Raw genomic sequence first — 11,174 nt, 5'->3', positions numbered from 1 at the left:
CTCAATCCCCATCCCATCCCTTTCATCCCCATTCCCATCCCACTCCACTCTTCCACATCCTCCTCCTTATCCCTATCCCTAACCCCATCCCACACCCATTCTGTTCCTATCTCATCCCCATTCCCATCCCATCCTACCCCTCTGCTCCTGTTTGTACAGAGTGCCCAAAGCCCTGCCCAGCCTCCCCACAGCCACCCACTCTCGAGGGGAGAGGTTTCTGTGCACATCTCCTGGGGGGCTGATAGTGCTGGGCAGCTCCCGCAGGAGAGGAGGGATGCCCTGGGACATGGACCAGAGCTCAGTCCTCACGTCTGTCAGAGGAGACAAAGGCTTCCCTGGGAGCTCTTGGTCCTGGCCTGCTCAGGCTGTTGATTCACTGCTCAAGGTCATGTTGGCCTGTTTGCACAAGGATCCACAATCCTGGTTTTGCTAGGGCTGTTCCCCAGCTTTTTTCCCTTTCTCCCAGTTGAGGTAGGAAATGCTGACTTTGGCCATGAGTTTGGCAGGACAGCACTGGCACTGCCCTGCTACTCCCCATGGCCAAATTCAGTTCCAGGGCACCAAAGCCTTTTGTCAACTAACACAACATCCAGGGAAGAGCTGACTGTGTTTGCCCACTCCGTACCAAGAGAGCTGCTGCCTGCCATCGTGGCAGGCTCTGCCATCAGGTCCTGCCAGATGGTTGAGCATGGCCAAACCATCCTTGCTGAGCAAATTGAACCCCATTGGGCTCCCAGAGTCAGACAGCAGGGTCTCGGTGGGGCTGGGGCAGCTGGAGAGGAGCCTCCCCTCCCTTGAGCTTCCATACAGGACACAGTGCCCTGCTGTGCATGTCTGAAGCCCACTCTGGGCACCCAGACTGTTGGCCATGGCACGATCTTACCAAGAAGACAACTGTGCAGCTCAAGTTCTCATCAGGTTCAGCATCATTTGGGATGAAGTTGAGCGAGCTGAGGCCTCATTGTCACCTTCCAGTACTTAAAGGGGTTTATAAAGAAGAAGGAGAGTGACCTTTTTCACAGGAACAGAGTGATAGGACATGGGGGAATGGTTTTAAAACTAAGAGAGGAGTGATTTAGGTTAGATATTGGGAAAAAATTCTCCCCTGTGAGGGTGGTCAGGCCCAGAGAAGCTGTGGTTGCCCCATCCCTGGAAGTGTTCAAGGTCACATAGGACAGGGCTTGGAGCAACCTGGTCTAGTGGAAGGTGTTCCTGCCGTGGCAGGAGGGTGGAACGAGATGAGCTTTAATGCTACTTTCAATCCAAACCATTCCACAATTCTGTGATCCCAATTCAGTGACACATTCTCTGGCTTTGCCACAGAGTGGGCTGGAAGGGAGAGATTGGAGCCCATGTAACCAAGCTGGCAAACTGTGCCAGTGTTCTGATGCAGGACAAATGGGAGGAAAGGGGCTTCCTGAGGCAGCCTGGGCAGTGTGGCCAAAACTGGGGTTACAGGACCCAGCCATAGGCTCACCAGCCCTCCTGTTGCAGTGGTGTAGGGGCAACCACAGCTGGCTCTGCTCCTGGGGCTGAGGGATGGGAACAGAGTGCTCGCTGGCAGCTCACCTGGCAGAGCAATGCACGGCCACAAACCCTCCCTGCTGTCTCCCTGATGTTTGCACTCCGGGAAACTGCGGCAGCAAGGGGCAGCTGAGGTGTGGATTTGGAGCAGAGCAGGTGGAGAAGGGGGAGCCCAGCTTGGGGCCCTGCCCCGCTGAAGGCTCCAGAATAGCTGTGAGCAGAGCAGCAGGCAGCAGCAGCACGGCAGGACAGGCTGCAGGAGCGACCCAGGCCCCCCCCCAAATATTCATGGCTGTGTCATTAGAGGGTGCCAGTGCATTGCTGCCAAACACAACTGTCCCCTCACCTGTCCCCGCAGCGCACAGGGGTCCTGCAGCTGTGGGATGCTGTCAGGACTGCACATCCAAATTCCTTCTTGGGAAGTCTAAACTCCAGAGCCCACCTGGCTCTGGAGCCACAGGACTGGAGCCGCAGATGCAAAGCTGAGCTGCTACTTAAGCTACATCCTAGAGTGATTTCAGCCTTCTCTCTAGTGCTCTTCCATCTGCTTTGCAGGAGCCAAGGGCTCCTGGGTACCACAGGACACCTGCAGCTGTCTGCTCTGAAGGGTCACAAAATCACAGAGTGGTTTGGGCTGGAAGGGGTCCTTGGAGATCAGCCAGTTCCAACCCCCTGCCATGGACAGGGACATCTTCCACTAGCCCAGGCTGCTCCAGGCCCCGTCCAACCTGCCCTTGGACACTTCCAGGGATGGAGCAGCCACAGCTTCTCTGGGCACCCTGTGCCAGGGCCTCCCCACTCTCACAGAGAAGAATATTGTCCTAATATCTAATCTAAACCTAATCTCTTTGAATCTGAACCCATTCCTCCTTGTCTTGTCACTACATGCTCTTGTAAATAGTCTTGCCCCATCTCTCCTGTAAGTTCCTGTCAGGGTGGTGGTTTAGCCTACTGGCAGCAGGAAGCTGCAAACGCTAAGACATAATTCCCTCTGTGCAACCTCATCTGTGCCCCTTTCCAGCCATCATGCAGGACCCTGGTGAAACCCCTGCTGAAGCCTCCTGTGCTCAGCCTCATCCTGCACCACCTCCCCTCCCCAGAGCTGCCTGTGGAGCTCTGCATCCACATGGACACATCCTCCATGCACATCCCCCTCTGCAGTGGTCCCCCAGGCCACCCCAAGCTACCCCAAGCACTGATGCTATAGAATATCCCTTTGGTCAGTTGAGATCACCTATCCTGACTGTGTCTCCCCCCCACCACCACCACACACCCAACTTCCTTGGCAGCATAGCAGTGTGAGAAGCAGAAAAAGCCTTGGCTCTGTGCCAGCTCTGCTCAGCAGTAACAAAAATATCTCTATATTATCAACCCCATGTTCAGCACAAATCCAAAATACAGCGCAGAGCAGCCACTGGGAAGAAAAGTAACTCTACCGCAGCCAAACCCAGCACATTCTACCTCATATTCCATACCATTTACACCAGTCCAGGTCCCACACTATTCAATACAACTTCAATACCCACCACCCCCCTTCCCATTCTTTGATATAACACACAGATATCGTTCCCTTAGTCTGTGGACCACTCCAGAAAATGTTTATAAAGCATCAACAAAATGTCTGTTGAATTCATCTAGTCCATGACATTGAGCTCCATCTGTTCTGGTGGTCACTCAGGACAGCAGAGGGGCTGTGTGGTGGGAGTTATTGGGCACCAAAGGCAGCTCAGGTCAGGTCACTGCTGCCTTGCAACTGCTTCTTGGGAGGCTCCTCCTGCACTGGGTCGAGTGGTGCCTGTCATAGTAATTCCTGAAACGCAAATTCCTGAAACAACTCAAATTGTGGCTTACAACAATTTACAGATCCATCACAGTCTCCATCCCTGGTCCTTTTGGGCCACACTACCTGATTTAACGTTGCACTGAACTCCTGCCTTTGTCCCCAGCCTGGCTGCACCAAGGGGCTCCTGCCAGACTCCCCATTAGTGTGGGGTCACATCCTCGTCCTCCCCGGGCTGCAGGACACAGCTGCCCCACCATGGGCTGCCCCACGGGCTGCAGGGAATCTTTGCTGCCCCTGCTCCAGCCTGGGGTCTGACCCACGGCAGACAGCCCTTCCTGAATTCCTCCAATTCCCCTCGTGGGTCCTTCCCACGGGCTGCAGTTCTTCACCAGCTGCTCCAGCTTGGATCTCCCACGGGGTCACGGGACCTGCAGCAAACCTGCTCCAGCACAGGCCCCTTCAGGCATCCCCCTGCTCTGGCGTGGGCTCCTCCACGGCCTGCAGGTGGATCTGTGCTCCACTGTGGACTCATTCACACATCTCAGTCTCTTCAACTCAGGTTCAGACTGGAGTTCCAGCCTGTCCAGCACAGACACAGCAGCACTGCCCTGGCCACGTGCCAGCCCAGGCCCATCGCCATGGCTGTTATCAAAGTGTTTCCAGGCACGATCCAGGGAGGTGATAAGCACTACAGCAGCAGAGAAAGCAAAAAGCAGCCACTAATGAGCACTAGGCTGTAATATACAGTCAGGAAAGTGATCCCCATGGCAAGCACAGGAGCCTGCTCAGTACCAGCTAAACAGCACCAACAGCTATAAATTCAATAGAGCACATCCCAGTTCTGCCAGCCACACTGGAGTGCAGGGAGCATCCGTGGATTTGAGACACATCCCAAGCCTCTCTTAGCCTGGTATAGCAGGAGGAGAGCTATGGCTCCAGCTTCCCCTGTAGCAGGCACCTTCCTAAGGGGGTCCTTGAGCCTTGGACCTTGCCAGGTGATCTGTTCTCTTTCCATTCATGGTCAGCCTGGCTCTTGATGATGTTTTGTTTTCCCGTACCCAAATGTAACTGCCTTCCTATCTTATCTACCAGCATAAATCTTACTTTACTAAGTGGGAGTGAGCGATAAGGATGAAGCAGGCAGAGATCAAAGGACACCGAGTGTTATGGAGAGCAGAAACCCAAGCCTTCAGAATGACCTAGCACCAAAGCCCTGGGACCTTTGAGCAGAAGAGCAGAGCAGCTTCAGGACCATCCTGCACAGGGCTGGGGCACAGCGAGCCATGTGAAGAGGGGAGGGCAGAGAGGAAGATGCTGCCAGCAACACTCCATTTCACCCACAGACAGGAGAGCTGAGACCAGGAGCACTTGGAGGATTTTGTGAGTCAGTGGGAGGCACACCAGAACCCATCCTGAGTGAGGACAGAAGAACAACCTCCCTGACAGAAACAGTTTTCAGAGTGCAGGGCTTAGGTTTATCACAGTGTCCCACAGTGGTAGGGAGGAGAAGAGAGATCTAACAGGCAGGAATTGTGTAGAAAGATTCATTTATTTAATTATTTTACAACTCTTTTATCGACTTTTTTCTTCATAGTCTAATTGGTCAAAGGATCAGCCATCCCTTGGTGTGATTGGCTAAAATCCTAAAACATCCATTGTCAAAATATTTTTTTACTGTACCATAAACAAAGCTTTTCAAGGTCGCAGGTGTTCATAGTTTATAGAACTCTGCTAATATCTTCCGTGAGAGAGAAAAATATCTCACGGGACTGGAAAGAAGCAAGAGAAATTCTTGCTAGCTGCATATTTGTATCCACATAGGTTCACCCAGATGAGGCTGGACAGATGTGAAGGGACATTGAATCTGTTCAACAACTCCATGCCTGGAGGCTGTGACTGGGGCTGGACCAGCCAGGACAGCAGTGACCCGTTCACACATGGGTTCTGCAGCCTGGGCTTGCTCCTGCTTCGCAGCTCACAGACCATGGTTTGCCAGCAGGAGCACCAGCCCCATCGGCTCCCAGATCCAGCAGCACTCATTCGAGTTGGATCAGGCACCCAGGCACAGCTCCTTGCAGGGCAGACCAACACCTGCTTCCAAAACCACGTGTGTCACTGACAGCAACTGCAGATCTGAACTTTCAAGCCACGAATTTTGACCAAGCAAGTCAGGAAAACTTCCCAATATTGAAGGTGATGGGTAAGAAAGACCTTTGTCCCAGGCAGGGCTTGGGATTTCAGCACAGAGAGTGCAGATCCAGGCACTTTATCCTCCTGGGCAGCATTTTCCTTTTGAGGTGTTACATTGATCCTGGATCTGCTCACAAGGTCCTAAATGGTATTTTTGTGGAGGCACTGGCATGAAGTAGGAAGGAAGGCACAGGCTGGTGGCAGTCTGGGGATGGAGCAGGATCTCTTCAGCCGGCACTGTCACAGAGACAAGGACAAGGACATCTCCTCCCCGGTCCCTTCTGCCCTGTAGACACCTCCACCAAAATCAATCACCAACAAAGCCGGCCCTGCCTGCAACCTGTAGTCTCACAGAACCCTCTTGCAAAGACAGTGGGGTGTTTCACAAGGCTTTTGCAATGGGCTTTACCAAACCACTATGTGGAAAGAGGTGTGAAACCAACAGGAATAGGGGCAAACAGCCACTGCAATGGCCTTGCACTCTCCTGTTCCTGTTCACCTGCTCTCCACAGCCTGTCCTGCTGTCTAGGTCCAGCTCCTGCCCTCGTCCTTGGCAAGGTCAACTCCTTGCCTCTGGCTGCTGCTGTTCAGGCAATCAGAAAGAAAAAAGTAAACAACAAAGACAAAAGCTTTGATTATGGAGCCGCTGAGTTTGCCAGGCACAGGGAGGGCTGGGGGGAGATAAATATTGCTAAACCAGAGTTTCCAGGCAGCACAGGCTTCCCAATAAAGAGGATTCACACCTCCCTTCCCACATCTGCTAATAATGGTGGGTCATGCCAGGGAACAGGAGAAAGCAAGGGGGAAAAGACACCAGCAGAAGTGCAAAGGGTGCAAGACCTGGTCTGTCCTCCACCATCTCAGACACCATGTTCAAACAGCTCCATTCCTGTATCTCAGGAGTTCCCTGCCCTCCGCTGCAGCCACACCACACATCGCAGCAAAGCCTGCGTGGGAGCTCATGTGAGCCCATCAGGTCAACATGTGTAACGCCTCCAGGGTTCTCCCACACCTCTCAGGTGCCTTCCGGGGATGTGCTAACACACCTGATGGAAATTGGGTGAATGTACCTTCCACGTGTCCTCACTCAGTGTCCTGCCTCTCCTTTTTCCAGGGGAGAGCTGGCTTGTCCTCTCTTTGTAGGAGCTAAGTCCCAGTTTATTGTACAGCATTCCCTACCAGCCCAGGGTAAAGACAGCTGCACTTAGAAATTAATGTGTAATTTCTGCTGGAGGGGCACTAAGAGCAATAAAGCCTGGCCTGCATTAGTATTTGAAGTATATGCAAACTGCTAATAAGGATATGTAAGTATCAAGTGATGTTTGAAGATTTTAATGAAGCCAAGCAATGCTTTTCAAGCTGCTTTCCCAATTAATGTTTAACAGGACAACAGTGTGTGCCTGCTGGCACTGGAGTCAAGGACCAGGACCAGTCCAGTGTTGCTCAGCAGAACAGTGTATATTGTGCCTGCTGCAAGGTCCTGGCTGGGCAGTATCGTTTCCAAAGCATATGGGTGAGGAGACTGCGTGGGAGGGAATTGTCTGCAGCTCCAGGGCAGTGGAGCAGCAGCCCCAGCTCGCGCCCACATGGGCAGTGCCTTCCCCCAGCCTCTCCATGCCAGCCCTCCACTTCCTCACACCCTTTGCATGAGCCACTTGGACCCACAAGTGTGGCATAAAATGATCCAGAGGAGTTGGTTGGTTTGTTGGTCGGTTGGTTGGTTTTTTCCCATTCTGCAGAGCAAACTGCCTCCTGGGAGGCTCTGCCAGATGTTGGGGTGCTGCAGCGTGTCCAGAGAAGAGAATGGAGCTGGGGAAAGGTCTGAAGCACAAATCTGATGAGCAGCAGCTGAGGGAGCTCGGGGGGCTCAGCCTGGAGAAAAGGAAGCTCAGGGGGGACCTTCTTCCTCTACAGCTCCCTGAAAGGAGATTGTAGCAAGGTGGGAGTTGGCCTCTTCTCCCAGGTAACAAGTGACAGGATGAGAGGGAATGGTTTCAAGTTGCACTGGGGGAGGTTTAGGTTGGACATTGGGGGAAATCTCTTCACCAAAAGGGTGTTCAGGCACTGCAACAGGCTGCCCACAGCAATGGTGGGGTCACCATTCTTGGAGGGGTTTAACAGACATGTAGATGTGGCACTTGGGGACATGATTTAATGGTGGTCTTGACAGTGCTGGAGGAATGATTGAATTCAATGATCTTAGAGGGCCTTTCCAACTTAAATGATTCTGTGTGAGGAGAGCAGCATGGCTGGGGCAGACAAGGCTGGGGAACGATGGGTGTGTGTGTGCTTCACTGCCCACATCCAGGGAAGGGCAGACTCTGCTCGGTGCCCTGGAAAGGGCTCTCGAATGTCTCTCACACCTCCCGTCAGCCAGCAGGTTTCATTCGGGACACACTTCGGGTGCTGGCTGAGTTCTTCAGACAGAGCAGGGGTAGCTGTGTATCCTGTTTTTCTCTCGCCCAAGAATATAGCATGTCATGTAACTAATTTAAATAATTTCTTCCTGGTTGAGCCTCATTAGGGACCCAGCTTAATGCTGGCCTGATTTGATCTGCTATTCGATGGTGGGCAAGAGGAAGCTGGTTTCAGCACGCACAGCAGCACAGGAGCAGGGTCATGCTGCTCTACTCCCTGGGGACCACCACTGTCCCCAACCCCACCTCACGCTCCCCAGGCACAGCGTCACTCCACAGGCGGCCACTGCTGTCCCCTCGCCGCTGGCCACCACTGTGAGTCACGGTCATGTGCCAGGGGCAGGGACGGTGACTGAACACTCCAACCTGTGTCCTTGACCTATTTTATCTGGGCAAACCCGTAACTGCTTTCCCAGGCTCTGTGCTTGGACCTTCTCCTACCCACGCGTCCCGTTATCAGCAGAAGGCGACAGCGCCCGTGCAAAGGTCCCGGTCACCAGCCAGGTGTCCCGTCCAGCCCCCGCAGGGAACGGAAGCGACAGCGGCGCCGTGGGGGGGCTGTGGGGCCCAGCCCAGCCCCTGCCATGCCCGGGGGTCCCCGGTGGGGCCAAGGCTCTCCGGGTCCCATGCTGCTGACCCCGGCCCCGAGCGGGCTGTGGCTGCGTCCCGAGCCCCCCATGCCCACCCTGGCCCCGCGGTCCTTCCTTGGCTTAAGCCCTGCTCAGCCCCGCTCAGCTGCGCTGCCGGGAAGCCCCCTCCCCACGGGCAGGGCCCGGAGCCCCGCGGGTCCTTTCCAACCTCAGGCTCCTCAGACTCCGCTCCGGGTCCGGGGCACCAGCAGTGACAGAGGCAGGGACAGCGACGGGGAGAGGAACAGGGGCAGTGGCAGCAGCTGCGTCAGGGACAGGAATGGAGGCGGGGACAGGGATAGGGACAGTGGCAGTAGCTGGGACAGGGACGGGGCAGGGGCAGAGACAAGAGCAGCAGCTCGGACAGGGACAGGAACAGGGCAGGACAGAGACAAGACCAGCAGCCCCGCCAGCCGCGACGGCTCGGACAGGGCCCGGCTCCACCCGGCTCCCTCCCTCCGGCCACGCCCCCGTCGTGGCCACGCCCCTTGGGCGGGCCCGGGGCCGTGACGTGCCCGCCCCGCTGGGGGCGTGGCCTGGGGCTCCCGTGACGTCACCGCCCCGCGGGGTACGCAGCAGGTGCGGGTGGCGGCGCGAGACGCGCAGGGCGCAGGTACCGGGGCTCCGTGAGGGGCTGGGGGGCCGCGCCCTCACGGCTCGGCTCGGCTGGGCTCGGCTCGGCGCGGGTGGGAGCTGCGGCGGGTGGGGGGGAGCGGGGCCGGGCGCGGGGCCGCTCAGGACTGATGAGGAGGGGGAGGATGAGGAGCAGGAAGGCTCCTCGGGGTGAGGGGTCGGGCCCGTCCCGTCCCGTCCCTGGGAGCCTGCGGTGGGTGACCGCGCTGGGGACAGCGCTCCGGAAGGGTCGGGGCAGGAGGAGCCCGGTGAACCCCCCCCAGGCGCGTCCCCCAGCCCGGGGGTCCCGCCCTGTCTGACAGCGCCGGCCATGCCGTCGTTGTCCCAAAGGTGCCCTAAACAATCCCAGGCTGGCGCGGCGGAGCGGGGCGGGGGCTCCCGGCGCTGCCCTGTGCGCGGGGGACGCGGTGCTGCCCGGCTGAGGCTGTTCGTGCACCGAGGGGCGAGAGCAGGGTGGGCGCGGGTGGTACTGATGCTGAGGATTATTTAGTGTAGAGCAAGAGGTATGGTAGCACTGGGAGTAAAAATAATAGTGCTGCATCGTGTGTTTAAAAGCCATTATGGTTGTCCTGGATTTATGTTTCCTGTTCCTATAGCTGAGGAGACCTCATTTGGATAATTAAATGTCATGGTGAAATAGGAGAATGAGGGAAGGAGAGCGCTTGTCTCCTCTCCTCTGCCGCATGGATCTGCCCCCCCTTCTGATGGCAGTGGGCAGACCCTCTCTGTCCGGGCTAGTGCCAAGAGCTGTCCCACTCACTCCAGATTCGTGTTTAGCTTTATCTGAAAGGAAAAAAAGAGGTGCTCTCTGCTTTTGATGCCTGTACTACGAGACGTGTGTGAGCAACCTGACTGTAAGTAGGGTAAGTCTGGGTAAGGTAGTAAGTGTGGGTGAGTTATAATGACTGTGCTGAGCAGCTGCCTTCTCCTTGTGCTGTGTAAATACAGTGATAGGATACAAGGTGTGGGAAGTGCTGCTGTGCTGGGAAAGGGGTATTTCTCATCAGTTGCTTAAATAATAAGTGACTCTTCCTAGAAATTTTTGATGATGATAATAATAATATTACTGTATCAGGTAGACTGGGAAGGAGGCTGAAAACATTGAGACTTTATAAATTCTACTGATCGTATTTCAGTGCTTTTTGGGGACAGTCAGGGATTAATGTGCATGTTAGATAATAGTCATCTATTGCGCAGGATAGTGGTTTTTACCAAGCACAGGAACTTCTGCAGCACGAAGTCTGTTTCACTCTGCCCCTTATTCATGTGCTATAAAGGCCATCTTTGTTAAATACTGATTCGTCATTCCCCAAATGGTGTGAGAGCTGTAACTGATAATCTGCAGAGGCTGGTGGGTGTCCTTGCAGCAGAGGTCGAAGAGGAGACTGTCGCGTAAAGGAGTGGCTCTGACATGGGTGGGGGCTCTGTGTGTGCTGAGTAGACCCTGCGAGGTGGTGCCCTGGCGTCAGTCAGAGCAGAGAGCTCTGCTGGTTTGCTGCTGTGTGTCCCCCCAGGTCCATTTTACATTTAAAATGGGCAGTGGTTTGCTGCTCAGACAACCAGAGCTGTTCTGTGAGTGTAAGCAGAGATGTTCCTGCTCATAGCATTGCACCGGGGTGATGGAGAAGTACCTGGAGGGCTTTGTGTGCCATAAACAGAGGAGCTGCCTGTTCTTGGGGAAGTTCTATGCAGGATCGGATGAATATGTTACCTGATTTTTTTTTCTACGAGGGCAGAGCAAGCTCGTATAACTCTGGATTTTCAAGAAACAGGTCTGCATTTCTCCTGCCCCCTGTTTGTGATCTGTGTGTGGCACGGCTGGAAGCTTATCAGGGGTCCCTGAAAACTTCTCGTGGGAGCTGGAGCCTTGAATGAGCAGGTTCGCTCATTCGCTACTGTTGGTATTGATGTTTTCTACTCTCTGGGTTGCATATCCTGTCTTAACTTCCTGCTTCTGACCTCAAACCCAGTGGCTCAATGAGCAGAAAATAGCACTGT

At 54.8% G+C, this 11,174-nt stretch overlaps 1 protein-coding gene across 2 annotated transcripts in view; it reads left to right on the top strand.

Moving 5' to 3' along the window:
• CYSTM1 (cysteine rich transmembrane module containing 1) overlaps positions 1 to 11,174 on the top strand; it is a 66,384-nt gene that overhangs the window by 32,792 nt on the left and 22,418 nt on the right. The window contains exon 1 of one of the 2 annotated variants that reach the window (XM_017738677.1): positions 8,809 to 9,122. The exons of the other annotated variant lie outside the window; for it this stretch is intronic. Coding sequence (XP_017594166.1) covers positions 8,824 to 9,122 — 299 coding nt within the window. The 5' untranslated portion in view covers positions 8,809 to 8,823. Of the gene's footprint in view, positions 1 to 8,808; positions 9,123 to 11,174 lie in introns of those variants that run through there. 2 annotated transcript variants of the gene reach the window in all.

Source organism: Corvus brachyrhynchos, unplaced genomic scaffold, assembly GCF_000691975.1.
Source record: "Corvus brachyrhynchos isolate BGI_N302 unplaced genomic scaffold, ASM69197v1 scaffold376, whole genome shotgun sequence".
Taxonomy (NCBI): domain Eukaryota; kingdom Metazoa; phylum Chordata; class Aves; order Passeriformes; family Corvidae; genus Corvus; species Corvus brachyrhynchos.
Note: the sequence above shows the minus strand (reverse complement) of the source record. Positions and strands in the feature narration are given on the sequence as shown.